Genomic DNA, 22,155 nt, shown 5'->3' on the forward strand with positions numbered 1-22,155 from the left:
GAAATTTCAGCGCGAGTTTGGGAATGCGACGTCAGGCATCATGATTAGTGCATCATGGGATCATTACGCGTCCCATTAGTCGTTTCAAATATAAACTACGATCCTTCTCTTGAGTTCGACATTTTCGGCTTCTTTTGCAGGTTGTAATTTCCTTTAAAGTTACCACTGCATTTTAGACACGATGGTGAACGATGGCGGGTACAATGTTTAGCCACTGGGGGAGGGGGGGGGGAGCAGCTACGCATTTCGATTACTGTTAGCACAAATGGATATGAGCCCGTGTAATTGTCCAGTGTAACGCCACTGAGCCTCGACTGTGAGTGAGTATTATTATCCTGAATGCGCAAGTGAGCATTAATGAGCTTGAGTGCATGAAGACCCGGGGGCCGATGATAAAATCTTCTGCAGTATGATTAAATCAGTGGTAGTTGGTTACACCAGTTCATGCGCGACGTAGTAAATTGGGTAATTTTCACGTTATTATCCCGCACGTCACACCTTGCTTCCTGTTACGACGCGGATGCCTTGAGTGGAAGACGCCTTTAGTGTAACCGAACCTTGTATTACACGACATTCCCAATTGATCCGTCCGCCTGCGGTCTCACGGGAGCGTCTTTCCGCTGCAGAGCCGGGCGAGGTGCCTTCGCTGCCGGTCAAGTGTCAACTACGACGCCACAAGAGCAACCGCAAGCCACGGACTCCGTTTACCACGCAGCAACTGCTTGCGCTCGAGCGCAAGTTCCGAGTCAAGCAGTACCTCTCCATCGCCGAGCGCGCCGAGTTCTCCTCGTCGCTCAACCTCACCGAAACGCAGGTCAGAAGCAGCTACTCTTCGCTCGCGCTCCACTTCGATGCCGTTGGCCATTAGTAAATCGGTTCCCCATTGAACATAGAAAGTGACAGTGAAATAAATGGTCAAATCGACGTAACATCTCTTGAAAAATCGAAATGTCTGGTTGCGAATTATCGCAGCGTTAAAAATAACTATATAACTTTTTTAAATGACGCCTATATATACACCACGAGCTGGTTTAAACTTCGAAGGCGTGCTTTTGCGGCATGTTATTACTCATTATAATCAGTAATTACTGTGATATCACCTAATTAACGTGCAACCGAAACGGGTGCTCCATAAATTGACCCACATTTATTGTACGCTACCACCTTTCAAGAGAGACCGCTTTTGTCGGTTTTGGAATTCTGTGCGGTGAATTGCGACAGAAACAAGACTTTGTGCTCGCTCTCAGTTGAGATAATGTAAGTCGAAAGCATATTCTTGTCACCGGTTTGAGTGACTGCCCTGTGTTGCCTCCTTTTCCCGTTTTTGTGGGAATGGGATGAGGTGGGGAGGAAAGTTAATTTAGGCTAGCTATGAATAAGCTATTATGCTAATACGGGTCAGGTAAAGAGGTCGTCCGACCCTACCGTATACGCACATCAACATTAAAAGGTTTCAGGTGTATCCTGCTCTCCTGGCTCTCAAATAGGCAAAATGAGATTTTTTTCATGCACCAGAGAACCACCATTTGCATATTCCCCTCTTGACGATCAATAAAAAAAAATTGCAACCCCTGTCAACTTAACAAATTACCATCACGACGCTAGGCTGTTGCATTATGATGTCAAAGGAGGCTCGCTTCAACGTGAGGGGTCGCAGACTATTGCCGGTGAAACACATAACTGTACAGCGAGTCTAGCAGGCTTAATTTGCTGTATGAAAGGGAAAGTACTGCATGTGACCCAGGCAAAGGACGACAAACGACCGAGAATCGATATGCCTGCATGATGTCACACCCGGTTCACTGCGCAGTTCCTCCAAAAGCGCGCAAGCTGTTTCCGCCCTATGTTGAATGTAAGCCGCCATGCGTGCACAATACACGATTTGTCTTCCGGTGTGGAATCGCGGGGCTATCCATCTAAGGCAATGAGCTGGTGCGCCCAATTAGTGTTTGCAGTGCGCTTATGAACTGATGAACTGTGATGCTCTTCTATAAAATATACTTTATGTAATCTCGTGTCTCTGTGCATCCGTGTTCACAGTCGCAGTGAGCCATTAGTTTTCAAAGACCTTCATTGAAGAAAGCAATTAACAATGGGGAGACTATGCTTGCGAAGGCTATAGCCCTTTTTGCTGCGACAAACTTACGTTGTAATGGAATCGGATGTTCCCGTGGCAGTTTTCGCCATCGACCCCTGTGGGGATTTCGGGGAGGCGCGGGGGGTGTGTGCCTTCCGAGCGTCAACTACAAACCAAATAAAGACTCGAGAAACCAGCCAACCACACGAGAACTGCGTGTAATTCTTAAGACCATAACTTGTGTTTTCACTCTCTCTACAGGATTCTCAAGATTCGGCACTATTAACCATTTGATACACGAATGCGCTGCGCATATTTATGTAATCATCTTCGTCTATTGAGATTTCTAACCAACACAACACGCTGTTAGATTATTGTTGCCGTCACGCGGCGTGCTTGTGTGTATGCGGCGGAAGCTTGACGGAACGCCATTTCCCGGACTGTCTCTCGCAACCAACGTAATAGCAGAACAAATGGCAGTGTACTTTTGATGTTGCTGTCTCTTTTCTGTAAGCTCTAGTGCATGCCGCATTGCCACGCGATTTGTCTCGCCTTCTCCCCTCGTTTGGGCCTTCAGTGCTTGCTCTTGGCCCGACTGCAAATTTGTTTGACCTTTAATTTTCATTTTCCGTTCATATTTTCTTGTCCTCTTTGTTCACCCTTTTGTTTGCCTTGTGTATTACGTAAGTCCAGAGGGCGCTGTTAGAGAGTCTCTGCTGAATGCATTCTGAACTCGGTGTGCTTGATAGAAAACGAGTGTCTTTATATTTATCGTGTCATGCGACGGCAGACCATCAGTTTTGCAACCAGTCTTGCGCGGGGCCACTTGCCGCCTTTAATCTCGCGGCTCTTTATGTAAACGTATGTCAACACGCGCCCAGATTGCCACGCTGCTTGGGCGTGAAGCTACGTAATAGCCCAGTGTGTTGTTTGCGTTGCCTCTTCAACCTCTTGTTTTGTCTTCCCGTGCCTTAGTATCTGGTCCTGAAGACCGCATAATTTAAAGCGCGGGTGAACAATGGGATTTCGCCACGCGTTAAATGTAGGTGCTGCTAGAGATGTCACTTCAGTCCTGATAACAGCGCGGTCAATCAACGGCTATAGTACGTTGTGCTTCTGACCTTTAATGGAAATTCTTTGAGGAATCCTCTTCGCACTTTTCAGTAAGTAGAAAAAAAAAATTATGTCAAAACTATAGCACCATTAACAAGTACTAATCTTATTATCGTTTAAATTACAAACACAACTGAAGCGATGGCGTCACTCTTAAGAAGTCACTCTTTAGCTCTTCACACCAACCTTTAAATCTCCATAGTTTCCGCCGAACTTACTGCTTTTACAAATTTGCCTTGGTACAATGTTAAGTCTACTGTGAGAAACATTGTCACAGTGTGGACAGTCTCTTTAGGAATAGTATTCCTTTGTTAGTGATTTTGGGAGGGGAGGCAGATTATGTTTAAAAAAAAAAAGCTGCTGGCCAATGGTGGATGCGAATGACGTATTGGTGAAAGTACTGGACAACAGTGCTGCTGGTTTACGGACCAGCGGCTTTGTGAATACGGCCTCTGACTCGGGCCAAAATTGATGAAGGGATGACATGACATACATTGTTCGTCAACAGAGGCTTCGCTCTGCGTAGCTTCTCGGTGTCCTTTGTTCCACTTTCATCATTTATGTATCGAAATGCAAGGTAGGGGGGCCTTAGCTCGACTGTCATTTATTTTTTCGAGCGTCACGCGCACGCCACGCCGCTGCGAAATGAATAGTGGCACATGTTACCCAGTCACTAAAGCTCTTTCGTGGTTCGTACGCAACGGCCTTAAATCGCGGGAACAAATGTTTGGTATAGAATCCTCTCCGACACTCTCATTGAGGGTGGGTTACATTCGTCTTGGCCTTTGCTATTGTAGATGTTAAGTGCTCTTGTACGAAGTCCCAATTTCAGAAATACTACATTGAATTTTGATTTTTTTATGTGTACCTACAGAGGGGCGCCAGACGTGAATAGGCTCTAGCGCTCTTACATAGCAACAGCGTTGGCAAGGTGTTCTGCAGGAAAGAACTCAATTGTGCCCTTAGAGGGGCGTGGGGATTCAATTGCGTTGTGTCCATGTTGGTGTATAAACACTGAGGAGTTTTCATGAAACAAATTAATTGTTCAACATTCAGGTAAACTAGCTTTGGTTATTGTCACGCAGGACGATGAGTTTGTGGGAGGATGAACGCTGCCGTTTTTAGAGCGCAGCTCTTAGGCGCTCGTTCCTGCGACGAGCGTCGGCGTCGTCGTCGTCGGCGACGTAACCGAGCACAGCGAAAGATGAAAGAGCGAACGCGGAGCGCGATATGAAAGACGCGAGCCGCCAACGGCGGAGACCAATAAGAGCGGCCCCTTCAGTGACGTGCGCGTGGGAAACTGGTGTCATGCGGACCCGCCCAACCGCTCGATGCGCCCTCTGGTCTCAGCCGAACCGCTCCTTTCGTACTATTGTCTGCCCACGTTAGCTCTCGCTCGCGCCTGTTTGATTTGCTTGGTTTGGTCTAGTTCGTGCTTGTTTTGATTGTCATTGTTTGCGATTGTTTTCTAAGCTGATTGCATGCCTGACGCTAAATGTGTAGTGCTTTCTGAAATCCACGCGGCACCAGCCATTACACTGGAATCTTCGACGAGTCATGTATAAAAGCCGACATGCTTCACCCCGGAGATCAGCTTTTCGACAATCGCCGACCCTGCTACATGTCTCTCTCAAATTGTTTGCCTCAGTATAATGCGAAATAAAAACACGTATACAACTGCGCTGAAATTTTGCGTTAGGGAGTATCGTAGTCGTTGGTGGGTGAACTTGTTTTTTGCTATTTTTCTTGTTTTGTTTTGGTGTTCCTGCATATATCGTGCGTTTTGTTTAGATGCTGTAACAAAGAACAACGTAAGCGATAATGTCATGGATCCAACTTCATTGGGTGCTTCTGAGCACGCTCTACAACTTTTCAAATACTACAATTTGTGCATGCCCTCAAAACAAATATTTAAGATCTTGCGTTGTGGAACTTAACTAATGAAGTCACTGTTCGCTGTTTATAAATTATCTTGAGTAACTCAGGACGATTGCGAACAGTGAACAGCGTGCTCGCGCGAGGTCGTACCACGCCGAGCCGCACTCATCGGAGGCCCAAGCCGAAGGAGATTGCCCGAGCTCTCGCGAGTTGGCCCATCGGTTATCGCGAGAGCAAGTAGCATAGCCGCCGGGACTTTTCCTAGCGGCGCGTCTCAGCTTGAGCCTGTGCTCTCGTAGCGACGTGCTACAGGCGCCCCTAACTGTATTTTTCGCCCTTGGTGCGGGACCCCTTTGGTTCCCCGCCGTCCCGGGACCGGGCGTTCGTGCAGTGTTGGGTGCGTTGGAGACAATAAACGGTTTCCGTCAACTTAGGGCAATACTGTGTTCTTGCGTGCGTCGCTCGGTAGCCCCTTGTGGCCTGAGCTCGCGCGCAGCGGCGCTAGAGGCTGACGGCTGACGCGGCCCTGTGGCTCGCTAAGCTCGAAACCGCGGTGGTCGGTACTCCTGTGAGATTCTAAGACCCCATAGAGTGTGAAATATTAGAGAGGAAAGGCAGGGACGTTAACCAGACGCACGTCGGGTTTGCTACCCTGCAATGGAAAAAGAGGTATAGGGATGAAGAGAGAGAGAGCACAGTTTCGCGCTCATCTGGAGGTGCGCACCGAGCCTACACAGGGTTTCCAAAACCTGTCGACTTGAAGTACTTCAAGAACGCTTTCGTGGCTTTCTGTGCCATCGACACGTGCGGCCATGGTCCAAGGATCTTCATTTCCGAAAATGGTCTAGAGTCCGGCTAGTTCAGTGCTGTATGTCCGGAGGGCCTCACGTATCCGTCATTCTAATGCGGAACGAGTAGGCCTTCTTAAATGCCACCCCGAGCCAGAGGCGGCACAATAGTGTTGCCTCAGAGCAGAAAACTTTTGATGGCAGTCGTAGCTTTAAGGATGGATCAAGGCTATGAAGAAGACACTTCGGGAGGTTGGGAGAGGACCAGTATTTGCTTGTCATAGCTTTAGCCACGGTATGAAGCTTTCTTACAGCGTTGGTTCTGGATAAGGAGATTGGAACTGTGCTGCGATTGTCTGCCCATCTGAACGCCCAAATGGGCAGACCGGGCGGTTTCGTAGGCGAGGTCATTACCAGCTATGCCGGTCTGTCCAGGTAGCCACTGGAATATAATTTCATGCCCTTTAGCGATGGCTTGATGGTGGTCTTCTCTTATTTCATATGTCAGCTGCTCATGAGTGCTATGATAATGGACAAAATGCAGACACTGAAGTGCTGTCTTAAGGTCGCAAAAGATGACCCATTTCCGACGTGTCTCTTGCAGGAGGTGATTAGTCAATTAAGCATTTGATTGCTCGTCGAAGTAATGTCCGCCTCATGGAGTAATTACAATTACAAGGGCTAGAATTGTGTTATATACTGCAGGTGATTTTGAAAAATTCGGTGCAGCTAGATTTTAAAAAATACCCCTATACTGTATTTTTTCCCCGTTTCAACATTTTTATTACTGATGCGCTCATGCAGCTGTCATTTCCTGCGGCAATTACGTGCAATGCCCTCAGCAGCAGAAGGGTGTATTTCCTGCGTGATCACCTCCTCTGCCATTTGCATTACCATGAGTTCTGCTTCGCCCCAAGACACTCTTGTAACGCGGTGCAGCATTTGAAGTTTGGGGGTGGGTTGTGCAAAGTTTGGTGAATAGGCGGGTTTAGACCGGCGATAAAGGCTTGCAAATGCTCCACGCGAGCGCCTCTTACAATATCGCTGCGGTATTTGACCACATTATGCGTATTAATTGACCTAGTCTAGAGATGTACTATATATCTGGCTCAGGTGATGATGATTCAGGTTGATATCAGGCCTCATCGATGATGATGATGATCATAATTTTTAAACATGGCAAACACGCTCCGATTAGGGGAAGGGTCCAGAATCCCTCGGTTGGAGAAAATACAGCAAAAATAAAGATAAATACAAGAACGAAACCAAGAGGTAGAGAAAGATGAAACTGGGAACAAAACAATAGTGCATAATTGAGTATATTTAGACCACATGAACGGACAATTTTACCACTTGAAGAACCATTTTTTTTCCTTACGAGCAATTTCCACAGCACTAGACAAGAGGTCTGGATTTGCAGTACGTATACTCTCTCGAATTGAGTTAGCATAAGTTCTACATCACCCTAAAGCATAATTATAACGCGGTGCAGTATTTTGTGTTCGCTTGCGCACCGGTTTATCTGGTCCTCAGGTGTACTGCATCGCCGGCTCACCTCCCAGTTCCACTCCCAGTTCCACTATGTTCCACTATGTTTCATATTTCATTTGGTTTGGTTTGATTTGCTTCTATATATTGCGCATGTTTTATTTAACTATCGAATTTATTTAGTCACCTTGTCTCTTCTGTACTAGTATAATTGAGTGATTTCCACAGTGATGGAAGGCTTGTATTTGCTGTCTGAACCGCTCTGCAATTTGCGACAGCACGAGTTCTACTTCGCTCCAACACAATGTTGCAACGTGGTTCGGCATTTGAAGCTCACTTTCCGTGTCAACTGATGTGCTTCAGAGACGTACTGCATATCCGCTTCAGCTCATAGCTCCACCGTGCTCCAGATTTGTTTTTGTTGTTCCTCTGCGCAAGTGGCACATCATTAAACCCTCTAATCCATTTCGTCTTCTTCGTCTCCCTCTAGTGCGTCAAGCGCGTCAAGCTAAACAGAGCCGTGGCCTTTCATAGAGTGAACTTGCCTTTGCGCTAAACTAATGCGTAGCGACCTGGCTTCACGGTGCCTTTTTGGTCGTTATTTAATTGGCTACCGTTATAAAATAAGGAACATAACTATCTCCAGCGTCCATAACGAATGGTCTTTATAAAACATGTACGCGGTAATTTTTGCAAAAACGCTTCCATTGAAAGTTTTTCATCGGCAGAGCGGTGTCACTGCCAAATACTCGCTGCTAGTGTTGCTGTATATGCTTCCAAAGGGAGAAGATTTGGGTGTCTGTTTCCCTGCACCGCTCGCGCCGTTACTTGCCGAGCGCCATCACGGGGCCTGAAATGACTCAAACGTGTCGCCGCGCTGCGGTGAAAACAGCTTTACGGACTCAACGTGGACATTTAGGTGGTGGTGGTGGTGGTGGTGCAGCAGGCGGTGTTAGCCTGCCATACATAGCAGGCAATTATTCCGCCTGAGCCTCCTATGAGGGTCACTGTGCGTGTCATCAGGTGTCGAGGAGCCCCATATCTCGCATAAAGGCAATCAGCAGTCGTTGCGCCCTCTTCCTGATTGCCGCAGGCCCTCCTTTGAAGACGACGTCTTCAAAGGTCCTGTGCGAAAGACTTAGTTTTTTTCGGTGCCATTAGAGTCCTTTAATACTTTTTAGAACAGTATTAAAGGCCATTAACATCGGAATCTGGCGCTGGTGAGAAGGGAGCGTGCGTTTCATTCATTGGCTACGGTCAGTGACGTACCTAGGAATCTTTTTCAGGGCTCATGAGGGGGGGGGGGGGGTACAATAACTTGAGCGGGTACTGGGATAGGCAAAGGCGGGAGAGTGGCACGGGCTTGGTGTGCTACCCTCTGGCTACGGTATGAGTCGATAGCGGCGGTGTTCTCTCATCATGCGCAGTGAAGTGGTATAAACCACGTCATATCGACACAACTTGTGTTCCAGTACGACGGGGTGTAGCACGTGCAACTGTACGGAAAGCGGCATACTCTTACGCAATGCCATGCGTATGGTCAGTTGTGCGCCGGCGACTGCAATGGCTTCTCCGTATACGGGCCACAACCGGGCAGCTCCGGAAGGAGCCGCCCGGTTTAGTCTGCGCATAAGGGAATCGTAAAGTGTGCTGTACATAAAATGTGTGCATGTTCAAATGTGAAATACTTTTCAATCTGTGCATCTGCACCCTGGGAATCGGACAGCGCAGCTGCTATGAACGATCGTTAGCGATAACTCACGCTTTGCCAACGGTCGCTAGTGTACTCGCAGGCCACGGAAGTTCTCTTGGTGACGATCCTTAATCAGCCGGTTGCATGCGGCCGAAATGCGCGCACGCACATTCTGCGACAACTCATTCGTGTCCGCAATGATTCGCGGAACAAACACGATGAGATGTTCCACGCTGCGTGCGTTACGTTTTTGTAAAGCTCCTTAAAATAAATAAATAATCCGTGCCTTCCGGCCACGGCGAGAACACTATTTATGCATGCTGGATAAAACCTTCCCCCATATTTTCCATTGCAACCTTCTGCAATGAACACGCGAAGTTTTGAGCTGTTCAACCGTATTCTGCCCTCGTAAGTGCCAGCTTGCACAGTGTGGGCGAATAATTGTCTCGCATGTTCTCAACCGCGACTAGCAGATAAAAAAAAAAATAGAACAGCGTCTATACGCTTCTACCACCGTGCTAAGTCTCGCACCTGCGCGCACGAGGAGTGGCTCTACCGTAAGCTATGGAACAAAATGGCGGACCTTCGCACAACTCTGCTCCCTTTGGGAGTCATATACAGGGACACATCCCACTAACCCATGCTGAAACAGCAAGCTCAGCTTTAATCAAATACTGAAAAAGAAAACACATTTTGTTGCTCTCTTTTGTCCCACCACAGAGAGAGTCCTATTGACAATATTTCGCTTTTCGCCACCTCAATCTGGACATTTCTCCACTCACACAAGAAAATAAAAAGTCCTATTGATACGCCATGCTTATAGTAGTACACTGGTTGTAGCACAGGCTCACGGCGAACATGAGACACATAAGCTTGTTGAAAGCATTCTCGGCGTGAAGAAGGCGTAAAAAGAAAAGAAAAAGGTTACCCAGTCTCCAGACAAAGTACCGTTGTTTCTTGCAGAACTACGTGGTCGGAGAAGTAGTGAAAAGGTCAGTCGGTATTTCCCGGCGCGGCACTCGCCAAACCGAAAACTCGGGGTCACGTGATGCCACACCCACGGTCATGTGTAACCCGTCGTGAGCTTAACCAGCGTCCTTAGGCGTCTAGTGGCAACGAATGTGGTCACCTTCTGCGATGAGCTTTTCCTACAACGAGCAAAACAGGCACGCCTCACGCATAAAAGTCCTTTCGCTTGACCAGTAATTATAGCTGCCATTTTAAATGCCTTAACACTATCCTTTCTCAGAAAATATCATATGACGATAATGCAGGAGAAACTCGATTTGCGATGTAGCCAGTGCTTTTCTACTCCAGTTGCTGCTCTGACACACACCTTTACTATGTACATGCACAAGAAGTCATCCACAAGTTGCTGGATTCATGCTACCCTGACTTGACGCAGAGCGGTACGGTGCTCCGCCGGCAGGTCACGCCTCCAGTATGAGGAATGCGCAATCAAATCAAGGGAACGTCAAAAAATTTTGGCAGCCCGTTAAATATCTCCACAGAAAGAATGAAGCAGTCAAGTATTGCATTCAGGAATTTGAAGGGGCAAGATGCACTGAATTTTATTGTAGGCACTGTAACCGTGTCATTCACTAGCAGTGACGGAACGACCCATGTAAAAGTGAATAACCGAAACAAGGTGAATGCATAAAATGAGTTACGTCTAAGAGATCCCAATTGAACAAAATGCAGCGGAACAAATTTGGACCTGCCCATCAATGGGCTTAGATGTAATACCTATGAGGCTAATTAAGGAATTCGGACCAAATATCGAGGAAGCATTGCTGGAGTCGTCAGAAAAAGTCATGCAGGACAAGAAAATTCCATAAAGTTGGCGGCAGAGTTAGAACTGAGCTTAAAATTTGGGTTTTTACGTGCCAAAACCACGATCTGACTATGAGGCACGCCGTAGCGCCGGACTCCGGATTAAGTTTTACCACCTGGGGTTCCTTAACGTGTACCTAAATATAAGTACACTAGCGTTTTTTTGTATTTCACCCAAATCGAAATGCGGCCTTTGCGGCCCGGATCATACCCGCGACGTCGAGCTCAGCAGCGCAACGCCTTGGCCATTAAAGGGACCCTGAAACGATTTTGGAGATTTTCTACAAACGTACTGAGTCGTTGGAGTAGGTTCTTCTGATCATTAATTGATGCATCTAAGTGCTCTGCGTAAAGCGTGTAATTTATTATAAGGTTTTAAAAATGCACATCGCTGCCGATCGCAGCGCACTGCTCGGCGGAATTTTAAGCCGCCCCTTCCCATATGATGCAAATAACCCATATTACGTCACATGGGCGAGCTATCTGATTGGCTGACCAGGGCGCGTGGTCGATAATTTTTCCAACTTTATGGTGAACAAATGACGCTCGTAATAGTTGGAATGTTAGTTACTTTGTTTTTGTAAAAAAAAATAACTTATAGAGAATACACAAGAATAGTTTTTTAGTACACTTCAGCACTTCCGGCACACAGCAAGTGTCGTCTGCTTGTGTTACAACGTACTCCATTTTGACGAGAGCTCCGCGGTCAGAGTCGGTCTCAGTCTTTTCGCGAGCACTATGATTCGACTTTGTTGCCTTGCGGACTGCAAACCTAGCGACCTGCAAACCGCGAGTCCAGTATTAGGGCAAACGCAAGCGCAAGAGGACAGGGTCTGGCCGCTTGACTGTGCCGGGATGAGCCACGAGATGAGCAGAAGGGCAAATGTGAACGGTCTGCACGGTGCAGCCACCTGGTGGCACAGAGCTCAACCATACACAGTAGCAGCAACGAAGTGTATTCTTTGCTGCTGGTGTGTATTTTTCGCAGGAGTGTAATCATCAACACGTTGATTTATAAATGTTTAAAATGCTTTACACTTGGTTAGAGCAATATTTGCGCTTTGTTTGACTGGTTAAGCGCTGCGCCAGCAAGTGTCTGGACCGTGCAGACCGATCAGGCTGCTCACGTACGTCTACGCTAAAGTTCCTTCATCAGCTTGAGTTTATGCCTCCAGTCATTTGCCGAAATGACCAGCTTGCCTGTTTTTAGCGGAGCACCGCACACGTTCGGCGCTACGACAGAATGCTCGCAACGCACGCTGCTTCGACAGCTCTCGGTCGACGGCCAAGTGGCTAGCGGAGAGGTCTCGCGCGGGAGGGGGCGTGCTCCTACACAACCGGAAGTGAGCGATGTGACGTCGCATCGTGACGCTGAACCAGTGAAGGCGGAGCTTAGCGCCGCTCGCTCGGCGAGCGAGTTGAGGAGGAAAAGCATAGCTAGGGAGGAGGGTAACTTCTAATCACTTGCAGCTCCATTAATACGTAACGCTTCACTTAAATTGTGGTGCGAATGTTCTACTTAAGCTGTACCCTACGCGCCTACAAAATTTGTCCGAACCGTTTCAGGGGCCCTTTAAGCTACCGTGGCGGTCGGCGGCAGAGAAGGATGAGCTTATTTTACAAAGGTAATGGAGATAAAACCGACGTTAGATCATACAGATCGATTACAATATCATCGGTGGTATAACGGTTAATGATGCAAGTAGTTAAATTGAAGTTTAAAACATGGACAGGACCGAGCAAGAGATTGGGAGAACTACGGAACGGGTGTAGAATCGCCAGACACGTGGGCTGCTGTATTACATGTTTGTAACGACATGGTGCATCAAAATAGCCAAGGAAGAGAACAGGTCATTATAATATAATTTTTTATAGATACATCATAGCCTCAGGTCGGAGCATTGAGTGATGGGTCATTGAGTCATTAAGCAATAATCCGTTATAGATATTAGCGAGGTGCACGAAAACGTAAACAGGGAAATTTTTTAAAGCATCTTAAGATAGGAAGGAATCGTGGGAGGCAACTTCTAGAGGAAATAAAAATAGCGGAATAATTCAATTAGCTACCATGACTAGGGCTAACTAATGATGAGGTCATAGATATCCGGAACGGTCTAGTCCAGGATTCCCATTGTCTCTACTCGCCTTTATAATACAGGTAATACGCGGGTGATATTATTTTGTTCATGCGAAAAGTCAGAGGTACACAACGTCTTGCTGATTTATCTGAAAATGAGGGCGGAGCTCTTGTATATATAGTTAGTGTATAAATAAATCGGGTTTCATGGCGTTGAATTATGCGACTGATTAACCGGACACGATACAGGGAAATGAGATGCCGAGGGTAGGTGTGAACAAATACCTAGGAATATGACTCAAGTAGGGGAACAGGTACATGGATTTGATGATAGGCTAGTCATAGCTAATCAAAGCGAAACGCAAGATAGACATGTATTTCGCTAGAATAGCAGCTTGGGCTTGTTGGTTATCCATCCTGCTAGTAACAGCGCAAAATGTAGACAAGAGACGAGACAAGAAGACACCACAAGCGCTTGTGGTGTCTTCTTGTCTCGTCTCTTGTCTGCATTTTGCGCTGTTACTAGCAGGCAAGATAGACGCCGCCATGAAGGAACTTATGGGGTTTCAACAAATATGAAGAAGTACAAGAAGAAAGAGAGAGAGAGAGAGAAAATTTTATTTCCAGAAAAGTATAGAGGTTGGCCTGAACTATAATAGCTTGCTCTTGCCTACTACTCTACAGAGGGAAAAAGGGACCGGAGTAAAAAGAATGATAATGAGGACAGGAGAAGAAGGTGCGTATATGCAAGTTCATAACCTTACAGCATCTCTAAAGCCGTGTGTATAAGCTAGTGGCATCTAGAAATGCTGTAGTTCTACTTGTAATCAAGGCTGCGCTATTTGCACCACGCCAACGGACCAAACGAAACTCGTCTGATGGCGGCCTCTTATGGACGTTGCAATGGATGAGAGCAGTTGCTGTCGTTCTTGGGCCGTGTACGCGGGACAAATACAAAATGTGTGAGCAAGTGTTTCTGGCACGTGACAGTATTCACAATTAAAGCTAGTGTCGTTGACACCGTGTACAACGCCTGGTGAATACGACACCAAGGCGACACCAAGGCGAATCCGGCGAACGACACCTGTCTGGCTTATTTTGAGCTTGTGAGGCATACAGTGAACTTTTTCTGGGTCCCACTTATGCAATCGCCTGTATGGTCGATCTGGTTGGGTCCCATGCTCCAACGTAGAGTTGTGTATCAAGCAACGAAGCATATAGCGTTTGTGTTTGTTCGTGAGAACGTAATGCGTACTTCAGAAGCATTATTTAACGATGTTTTCACTTCCGCGTCTGGCCTATTCATTCCCGACCACATGACAGTGTGCAGGTATCCAATGAAAGATGATATTCTGCCCATTTCTATTTGCAAGGTCGAGAAGCTCGGTGATTTCTAGATCTAAGGAATAATACGTGCCCTGTCTCAGGACGAAGTCATTTAGTTTGGAGAGCTTGCTTAGCATCGTAGAATATCGCCCATGCGCGAGAGGGACTTGGGAGAGGAATCGAAGTGTCTCCCGCATTGCCGCAACTTCTGTGGCAGTTTGATGTTGTCCTACGGTCTAGTTTAAGCCGTCGAACGATGACCATCAGTGGGATGACGAAGGCTGCAGCAGAGGCATATGGCATATGGTACTGCGCACGTGTATACCGATAGGTCTGTCAAGCAGTGCAAGGCTTACGAAAATGAATTATTGTTCCCGGGCTTACGCTTAATTGCTAAATCGTTGCTGTGCATAAAATTTGAAGTGTAGTCGGGGGTTTGTAATTTTTTTATGACTGTCGGAAGGCCAGCAGCGGGTGCACATGGAAAGACCATATATGAAGCAGTACATAAAAGCATAGGCTGGGCGTCATTCGACGGGAATGGAGGCCAAGAGCAAAATCTGCTTCGAAAGACGAATGGGAAAAAGAATGAATATAGATGGGCGGTTAGGTTACTTAGGCACCTGTATAGGAAACATGTTGACTCACAGTGGAGAAAAAGAGTCAGTGAACTAACCGGTAAATGCCCATGGTGTGAGCTCATGGTGTGAACAGCGAGAGAGAAAATGGTGCTAAATTAATATTGATCTAAACAGTGTACTAGAGAAAGCTAGGTATGAAACAATATCGAGCAGCAAAAATGAAATCAAAAGGGAAAATGTTTGTGATAATTCGAAGGCCAGTGACGTTCCATTCGAAGCGAGAATAGGGCATGGGAAAATGCGTAGTTATAGAAAGCTTTATGATGAAGACGATTCATGCATAGCGTGTGTATTTGGTGCATAAACCATCAAGAATATTCTGGCAGAGCGTCACAGTATCCATTCAACGATAAATCTGGAAGCAGTTGACTTTACCTAGGCTTTAGTTATTAGGTGCAGTAGGAGAAACATTAATAAACAGTTTGTGGAGAATAATAAAAGACGGCTAGAAGCCTGGAGGCGCAAACGTGGTGAAAACTTGCAATGAAGCGAACTTTCCATTGTCAATATTGTACTTGAAACACATCGGGGTTTAAGTAGTCAGATACATCAGAAATGTTAAAATAACGAGCTTCTGCCACGTGAGTTCATGAGTTATCACAATATCCATCATGAGTTCACATTTGCAACAGCAGCAATATGCTTAGGATTGACAGTCTTGAAATTAAGCAGAGGACTGTCGGTAGACAATCGCTATGGCAGTAAAACAGATCAAGCAGTCCAAGAAAACAAAGGAGGGTCAACATGTAAAGCTCGAGGAAAATGCAGCCTTCAGTATGATAAATTTGAGGCACATGGAAGAGAAGCAATGGGAGCTAGAGTTTTGCATCATTTATACCGGCTACGATGTGAACACTTGGTGCAAAAAAAAAAACTCAATAACGTGCAAGTAAGTAATTAGGGCTGTTTAGTGGAGCACGAAATACTCATTTACCGTGAAAAATAATTACGATATACTGACAGGAATTACACGAACAGTATATTCCAAGGTAAATAGATATTATAGGCATAAACAGGACGGCCATAGAATACAACGACAAATAGATCTTTTTTGAATACTCCAAGGAGAGCGCTCTATTTCTCGACGCTAGGTGTTTGAGGACCGAAGGTTACAAGCAAAAACATGACAATGTACATATTTTGCAATCCTGTATGCAAACCAAGGAAACGACCAAACATGATGTAGTAAAGTGTAATACTTTTCAATCCCAGGTAGATGAGGCTATTATTATTATTATTATTATTATTATTATTAGTAGTAGTAGTAGTAGTAGTAGTAGTAGTAGTAGTAGTAGTAGTAGTAGTAGTAGTAGTAGTAGTATGTTTGAAAACATATACACTTGAGAGGGAAAGGAAAAACGATGATCAGGCTGGCAACTGCCATAGGAAGGGACACAACGCCTGCCTGTTCTTCAGAAAGAAGGAAACAGAAACATAGGAATGGAAATAGGAAGAAGGGGAGGAAAGAGAAAAGGAGCAAGATGACAAATCTCAAAGAATAAAGCAGCACAGTCTAGGGACATTTAAAAGAAGTCATGGCACTGGTCCTCCCAAGACATTAGCACTATACTTCCCTTAACTTTCCCTCGCCTGTATACACACACGCGCGCGTGCACACACACAAACTCATCATCCCGACCAACGCGAAACAACGTCGACATGCCATTACGACAACGCACGATGCAAATAAATGCCGTTTCCCCACCAGCGCTAAGTTACGTACTTTCTCATGGATAAGTGGCAAATGGGTGAATTTTATCAGCATCCTCTTTGAAATAAGGTGTCAGATTGGGCCAGCCCAGTTGGTTCTTCTTAGATTCCTCTTTTAGACTCATACTAGAGGCGCCCTCCCGTGTTGGAGAAGCGTACCACTCTCCGTCAAGGCAGGGAAGCAAGCTTACGGGAACTTTTAAGTTATGCATCGGGAACACTTAGTAAACTGAGTCTCTGCTCGCTCTACCCTGCACTTTTCAATGGCGGCTCGTTACCGCAACCATACGCGGATCACTTTCCGCCTGACCAGACACCATGCCTCCTTGTCGCAGCCACCGCTTCCACTGGGCCATCACACGATTACTAGTTCGTATTCATCAACGGCGCCGCTGAGGACGGCGCGAACAGTAATCCACTTGCTGATAGTCAGCACATAGGTTCTCTTGTTGTCTTGTAGATACCCATGTCGGTTGTATTGTAGAGAAATATCTGAGACGTGGGCAGTTACCACCGTGTGCGGGTTCAATTGTTCCAGAAACATTTGATTCGGCCTTACCCAAGGCACTTCAATGTTTAGAGCTACACTCACAGACCGTATACATGTCTTTTGTTTCACTATTATCTACGTAATACGTATATCATTATCTAATGCCGTGTAATACAGCAACATACAGCGATCAAGATATCATCATGCTGAACTTATGCAGAGACCACCTGTGCTGCATTCTTCAACTTGCCTTAGTAGCATCGCATTGTGTTGGGCAAGAAAAAAGTTGTGGGTGGTGAAACAAACGTGTTCGTGCGCGATCATGCGCTTGTAACCCAGAAATATTGCAAGAAGCTTCGTCCGTGAAACTAATTAACGCTTCTCTACCTTACCGCAAAGCATAACGGCGAAACCTCTTCTGAAGCATAATTTATCGGCAATTTGACGGGATGCATGTTTGCAATGGAACCAGCTCGGACTGAAAAGAGTTTCACTGCAACTACTCCGCTCAAAGAAGTAGCGGAACACTCGTTATTGAGTTTGTACGAATGCTTACAACACTCTCGAAGATGGTATTGCGTGAGTCCAAAGTTCGGCACAGTAGGCTTTGCGAAATAGAAAAGTTTCGGACGGGAGTTCGCGTTCGAGTCATCTGTGAGCTCTGTCGCACTTATGTTGCCTTTCATGAGGTCGACCTATAAACTCGGAAATACGAAACTTCACGTTTCTGGCTGATGTAGAGATCAATGTGACTGTGAGGTACGCTTTGTCCGAACAACACTTACAGTTGAGTTTCTGAGCGTCGCATTGTGAAAAAAGAATTGAACGTTGAACTAGGAAAAGCTATAGGGAGTAGAACGAAGTCAAATTTTCTGTTCAACGACCCTTTTAAACTTCTATGCGTGCATTAAACACGGAATACATTTCGTGTGAACTGCGTGCACTTTACTACCAAGAGATCGTCCGTGGTGCTAACAGAACCTGACGTCGCATGTCTTTACTCATCCTTGATTTATCCTTTGTTTCCGCCTATATACAGACGAAGACGAATAAGGCACGGCAATGCAAAGTCAGCTCTACAAAATAGACTACGTCTGTAATATGTCCGAACGCGAGTGAGTCGTCTCTCAAGTGAAGATGTACATCAGCTAGCTCAGAAGAAACCGTTATTATTCGCAGTTACTGCTCTTCGAAGTGGCGTCCATTCATTCCATTTTATCTTGTCCGCTTTCCTCTGCACACCGGTGTGCGTCTTGTGAAAGACTTGCTATGCCTGCGTCCGTCCCTCAGAGCCCTGACAGCACACCTCGCGGCTGCTTGTCGTCCTACGCAGGTGAAGATCTGGTTCCAGAACCGGCGCGCCAAGGAGAAGCGGCTCAAGGAGGCCGAGCTCGAGAAACTCCGCATGGCCATGCGGCCGCTACTGCCTGGCGCCTTCGGCCTGGGCCTGGCTGCCGCGGGCCCGTTTGGCTCCTCCGCCGGTGCCTCGGGTGCCGTCACCCCCGGCGGCTACGTGCACCCACCGCGGCTGGTGCAGGCGGCACCACCCGCACACCACCCACCGTTCGGCGGCGCCGAGGCCGTGTCGGCTCTGCAGCAGCAGCGTCCCGCGTTGTGAGTGCAGCCGGAGCGTGGTCGCGCGTTGCTCTTATTGCATGCGCGACAACGGCTCGTGTCGACACAGTCAAGGCGCACGTAGTCGGGCACTGCCGGAGGCGGGACGGTGGGCACGTGAAGAGCTTCTGTTATTCGCCACCCAAGAAAGGTTTCACAGAGCTCTCCTTTCTGAAGAGCGCTGCAAGTGCCGTATCAGGGACAAAATAAAAGAAGAAAAGAAAAGCGAGAGAAGAACTAGCTCAAAGCGTCCGCCATTCCAGTTGAAAAAGCAGGCTGACAGTGGCTCTATGTAAGGATATATCGCAGGCGAAGGTTGCATGACTGGCCACGTGCGGTAGGATGCAGTTGTGATGATTATTCGAGCACGAACATAAAGTGTGGTTGGTAGCCGATGGCTTCGTAGAGGCAGCAGGTCGTTGGCGCACCGGAGATAAGCGCAAGTGAAGCAATATATTTGTGCTGCAATAATATTATTATGCTGGCGATGAATATCTTCGTGGCTCAGTTAAAGCTACTAACAAAATTCCGTATTCAAATTTGTTTTTTAAATTGCGATATCGAGGCATCGCAGATTATCGAACAGGTGTGCATGAAGTACCGGCGCATCGTTGTGGCCTTAGCCAGGCGGCGGCAGCAGGTGTGGTTGGTGCCCCGTATAGCCAGCGCAGATGCCACTATACGTCCTTTGCCACTGTGTCGCTGAAGGTCTGCCTAATGAAAAACGCTGTTATATGCGTCGTTGCAACTCTTGTACAAAGAGATACGGATCCCTTAGAAATCCCAAGCTGAGATTTTAATTGACCAGTTGCAGAAAACGAATTCCATTATTATTATTATTATTATTATTTGCATGACTACAAGGAAAGATTGCACGTGTACGGTTGTAGCAGTTTGCTTCTTGTCGCATGAAAGAAGTGTGTAAAACAGTGCTCCGAATATTTACTCCTTTCACATCCCAAGACGCACCGAAATGGGATAACAAGTGAACACTCGAGTGCCACACACTTAATCGACAGAGTGGTTCAAACGCAGAAGGCCAGTTATTCCAATATATATATATATATATATATATATATATATATATATATATATATATATATATATATATATATATATATATATATATATATATATATATATATATATATATATATATATATATATATATATATATATATGTATGTATTGATTATTTGATTTTGATTATTTGATTTTTGATTATTGCTTGAATCGCAAACATATCAATTACAAAGCTGTAGGGCACCTTAAATATCCTCCGAATCAAGCGTTGATTTCGTAGTGGAGTGGTCCTGGTTATTTTTTCCAAGAAAATACAAAAGCCCCCGAAATACGCGAAATACGAAATAGATGCGCACTTTCACGCCGCTACTCAAGCGCCTACAAGCAACCATTGAAATATCTACGGCTGCATTCTCTTATCGCCGCATTGTACAAGGCTCCGCTACGCTTATGAATGCGTCAGCAGCGTGTTCTCTTGACGCCGCGACCATCACATAGCGTGAAGCCCTCTATCGAGCTGCCGCCGCTAGTAAAGCCGTGTATCCGTGGCTATTCGCTTGGGAGCGCTGGAGTAGCGGCGTGCGAGCGCGTATCTATTTCGTATTGGGGATGTTTCGCGCGCTTTTCTTCTTTCTTGGAAAAACCAACGAGGCAAAGCTGAGCACTAAACAAACGCTTTATTCGGAGGTTATTTCAGGTGCCATACAACTTTGTAATTTATATGTTTGCGATTCGAGCAATAATTAAAATGTTCACTAATTAAAATTAATTAAGTAATACTTCGGGATATAAAAGTACTGGCCGTTAAAGAACCGCAGGTGGTCGAAATTTTCGGAGTCCCTCACTACGGCGTGCCTCATAATCAGGAAGTGGTTTTGGCACGTAAAACTCCATAATTTAATAATAATGAAAAAGTACTGGCCGTAAGTACATACGACTACGGCTACTATGCAGTCGGTACGATTTCTCTAGAGCTCTTGGGTATCTTTAAAATCTTGGTACAAGTTAGCTGGGACAACCTATATATATATATATATATATATATATATATATATATATATATATATATATATATTGACACGACTATATTTGGCAGAACCATAATTCAGCGGGTATGCGCCAGTGGGGACAACGCTGAAGTAGCGTGGGTTTTGAAGCAGGGGAAAAACGAAGAAGACGTTGTTGTTGTTCCCTTGGACGACTGATAAAGTGCGTTTCTTGGCGGTGCTGCTACGCATACTCGTCGATCCCACGTCGTTACACTGGTGGAGGTGCGGGGTATTCTTCATGCTTGGCACCCCTTCGCGGAGCCGACGATCGAGCCCGGAATCACCATCGCGCATCGAAACACCTGTCCACCGCTTCAGTCGTCGCCTGCTAGGCTTAGCGCCCGAGTCCAGTCCCCTGCAAGAAACTTCGAGAAATCGTTTGCCTCCTACAAATAACATGGCCACCGCAGCTCCATCGCAAGTAACACTACAGAATCCTATGGTCCCGGAGAGCTTTCATGGTGATGCCTTTGAAGACGTCCAAGATTGGCTAGACCAGTTCGAGCGCGTCGCCCAGTATAACCATAAGACCAGCTCGGCGGACAAACTCTCGAGTGTATATTTCTATTTGAAGGACAATGCTCGTACGTGGTACGTAAACCGGGAGAGGAGCTTTGCCACGTGGGACGACTTCCGCGCACAGCTGCTGGATACCTTTTCAAGCATCGACAGGAGGGAAAACGCGCAGCGTCTCCTCGAAATCCGCGTTCAAAAGCCCAATGAGAGCGTTGCTATGTTCTCGGAAGACATGGCCCGTCTTTTCCGAAGGGCAGACCCAGACATGCCAGAGGAAAGAAAGCTGCGATATCTCCTGCGAGGAGTGAAGGAGCAACTGTTTGCTGGCCTTGTGAGAAATCCACCGACAACAGTGGCACAGTTCACAAAAGAAGCTACAGCCATTGAACGGGCCCTGCATCAACGATACCGCCAGCATGACATGGGCAACTCGACGGCGAACACTTCCGTACTGGCTGCGAGTAACGACATGTCTCTGCGTGAAGTTGTCCGAGAAGTGGTGCGAGAAGAGCTTCGGCAGCTCGGCTTTGTGGTTGCGCCTACGGAACCGACGCCAGCGTTATCTTTTGTTGCTGATGTTGTCCGGGAGGAAGTCCGGCAAGCTTTTTCAGCGCCAGACTGCGGCAACGTTCCGCGGCGCCTCACTTATGCGGAAGCTGTTCGCCGTCCACTCAACGCAACTTCAACGCCGTTGACACCGATAACTACAACACCACCTACGCCACAAGTAGAGCCGACATCGTCACCCTCGTCGACTCTACCGACCCCGCCGATCATGCCAGCACAAACAACGACGTATTTTGGACATGCGCACGCCACTCCTTGGCTCCATGGAGAGT

The 22,155-nt window shown here is 46.6% G+C and overlaps 1 protein-coding gene across 1 annotated transcript in view; it reads left to right on the plus strand.

Annotated features, from left to right (window-relative positions):
* The window catches only part of LOC135919895 (homeobox protein MSX-2-like), a 96,824-nt gene that overhangs the window by 67,662 nt on the left and 7,007 nt on the right, over nt 1–22,155 (plus strand). The window contains exons 2-3 of the mRNA XM_065453889.1: nt 627–814; nt 18,448–18,728. Coding sequence (XP_065309961.1) covers nt 627–814; nt 18,448–18,728 — 469 coding nt within the window. The remainder of the gene's footprint in view (nt 1–626; nt 815–18,447; nt 18,729–22,155) is intronic.

This window comes from Dermacentor albipictus, chromosome 1 (genome assembly GCF_038994185.2).
Source record: "Dermacentor albipictus isolate Rhodes 1998 colony chromosome 1, USDA_Dalb.pri_finalv2, whole genome shotgun sequence".
NCBI lineage: Eukaryota > Metazoa > Arthropoda > Arachnida > Ixodida > Ixodidae > Dermacentor > Dermacentor albipictus.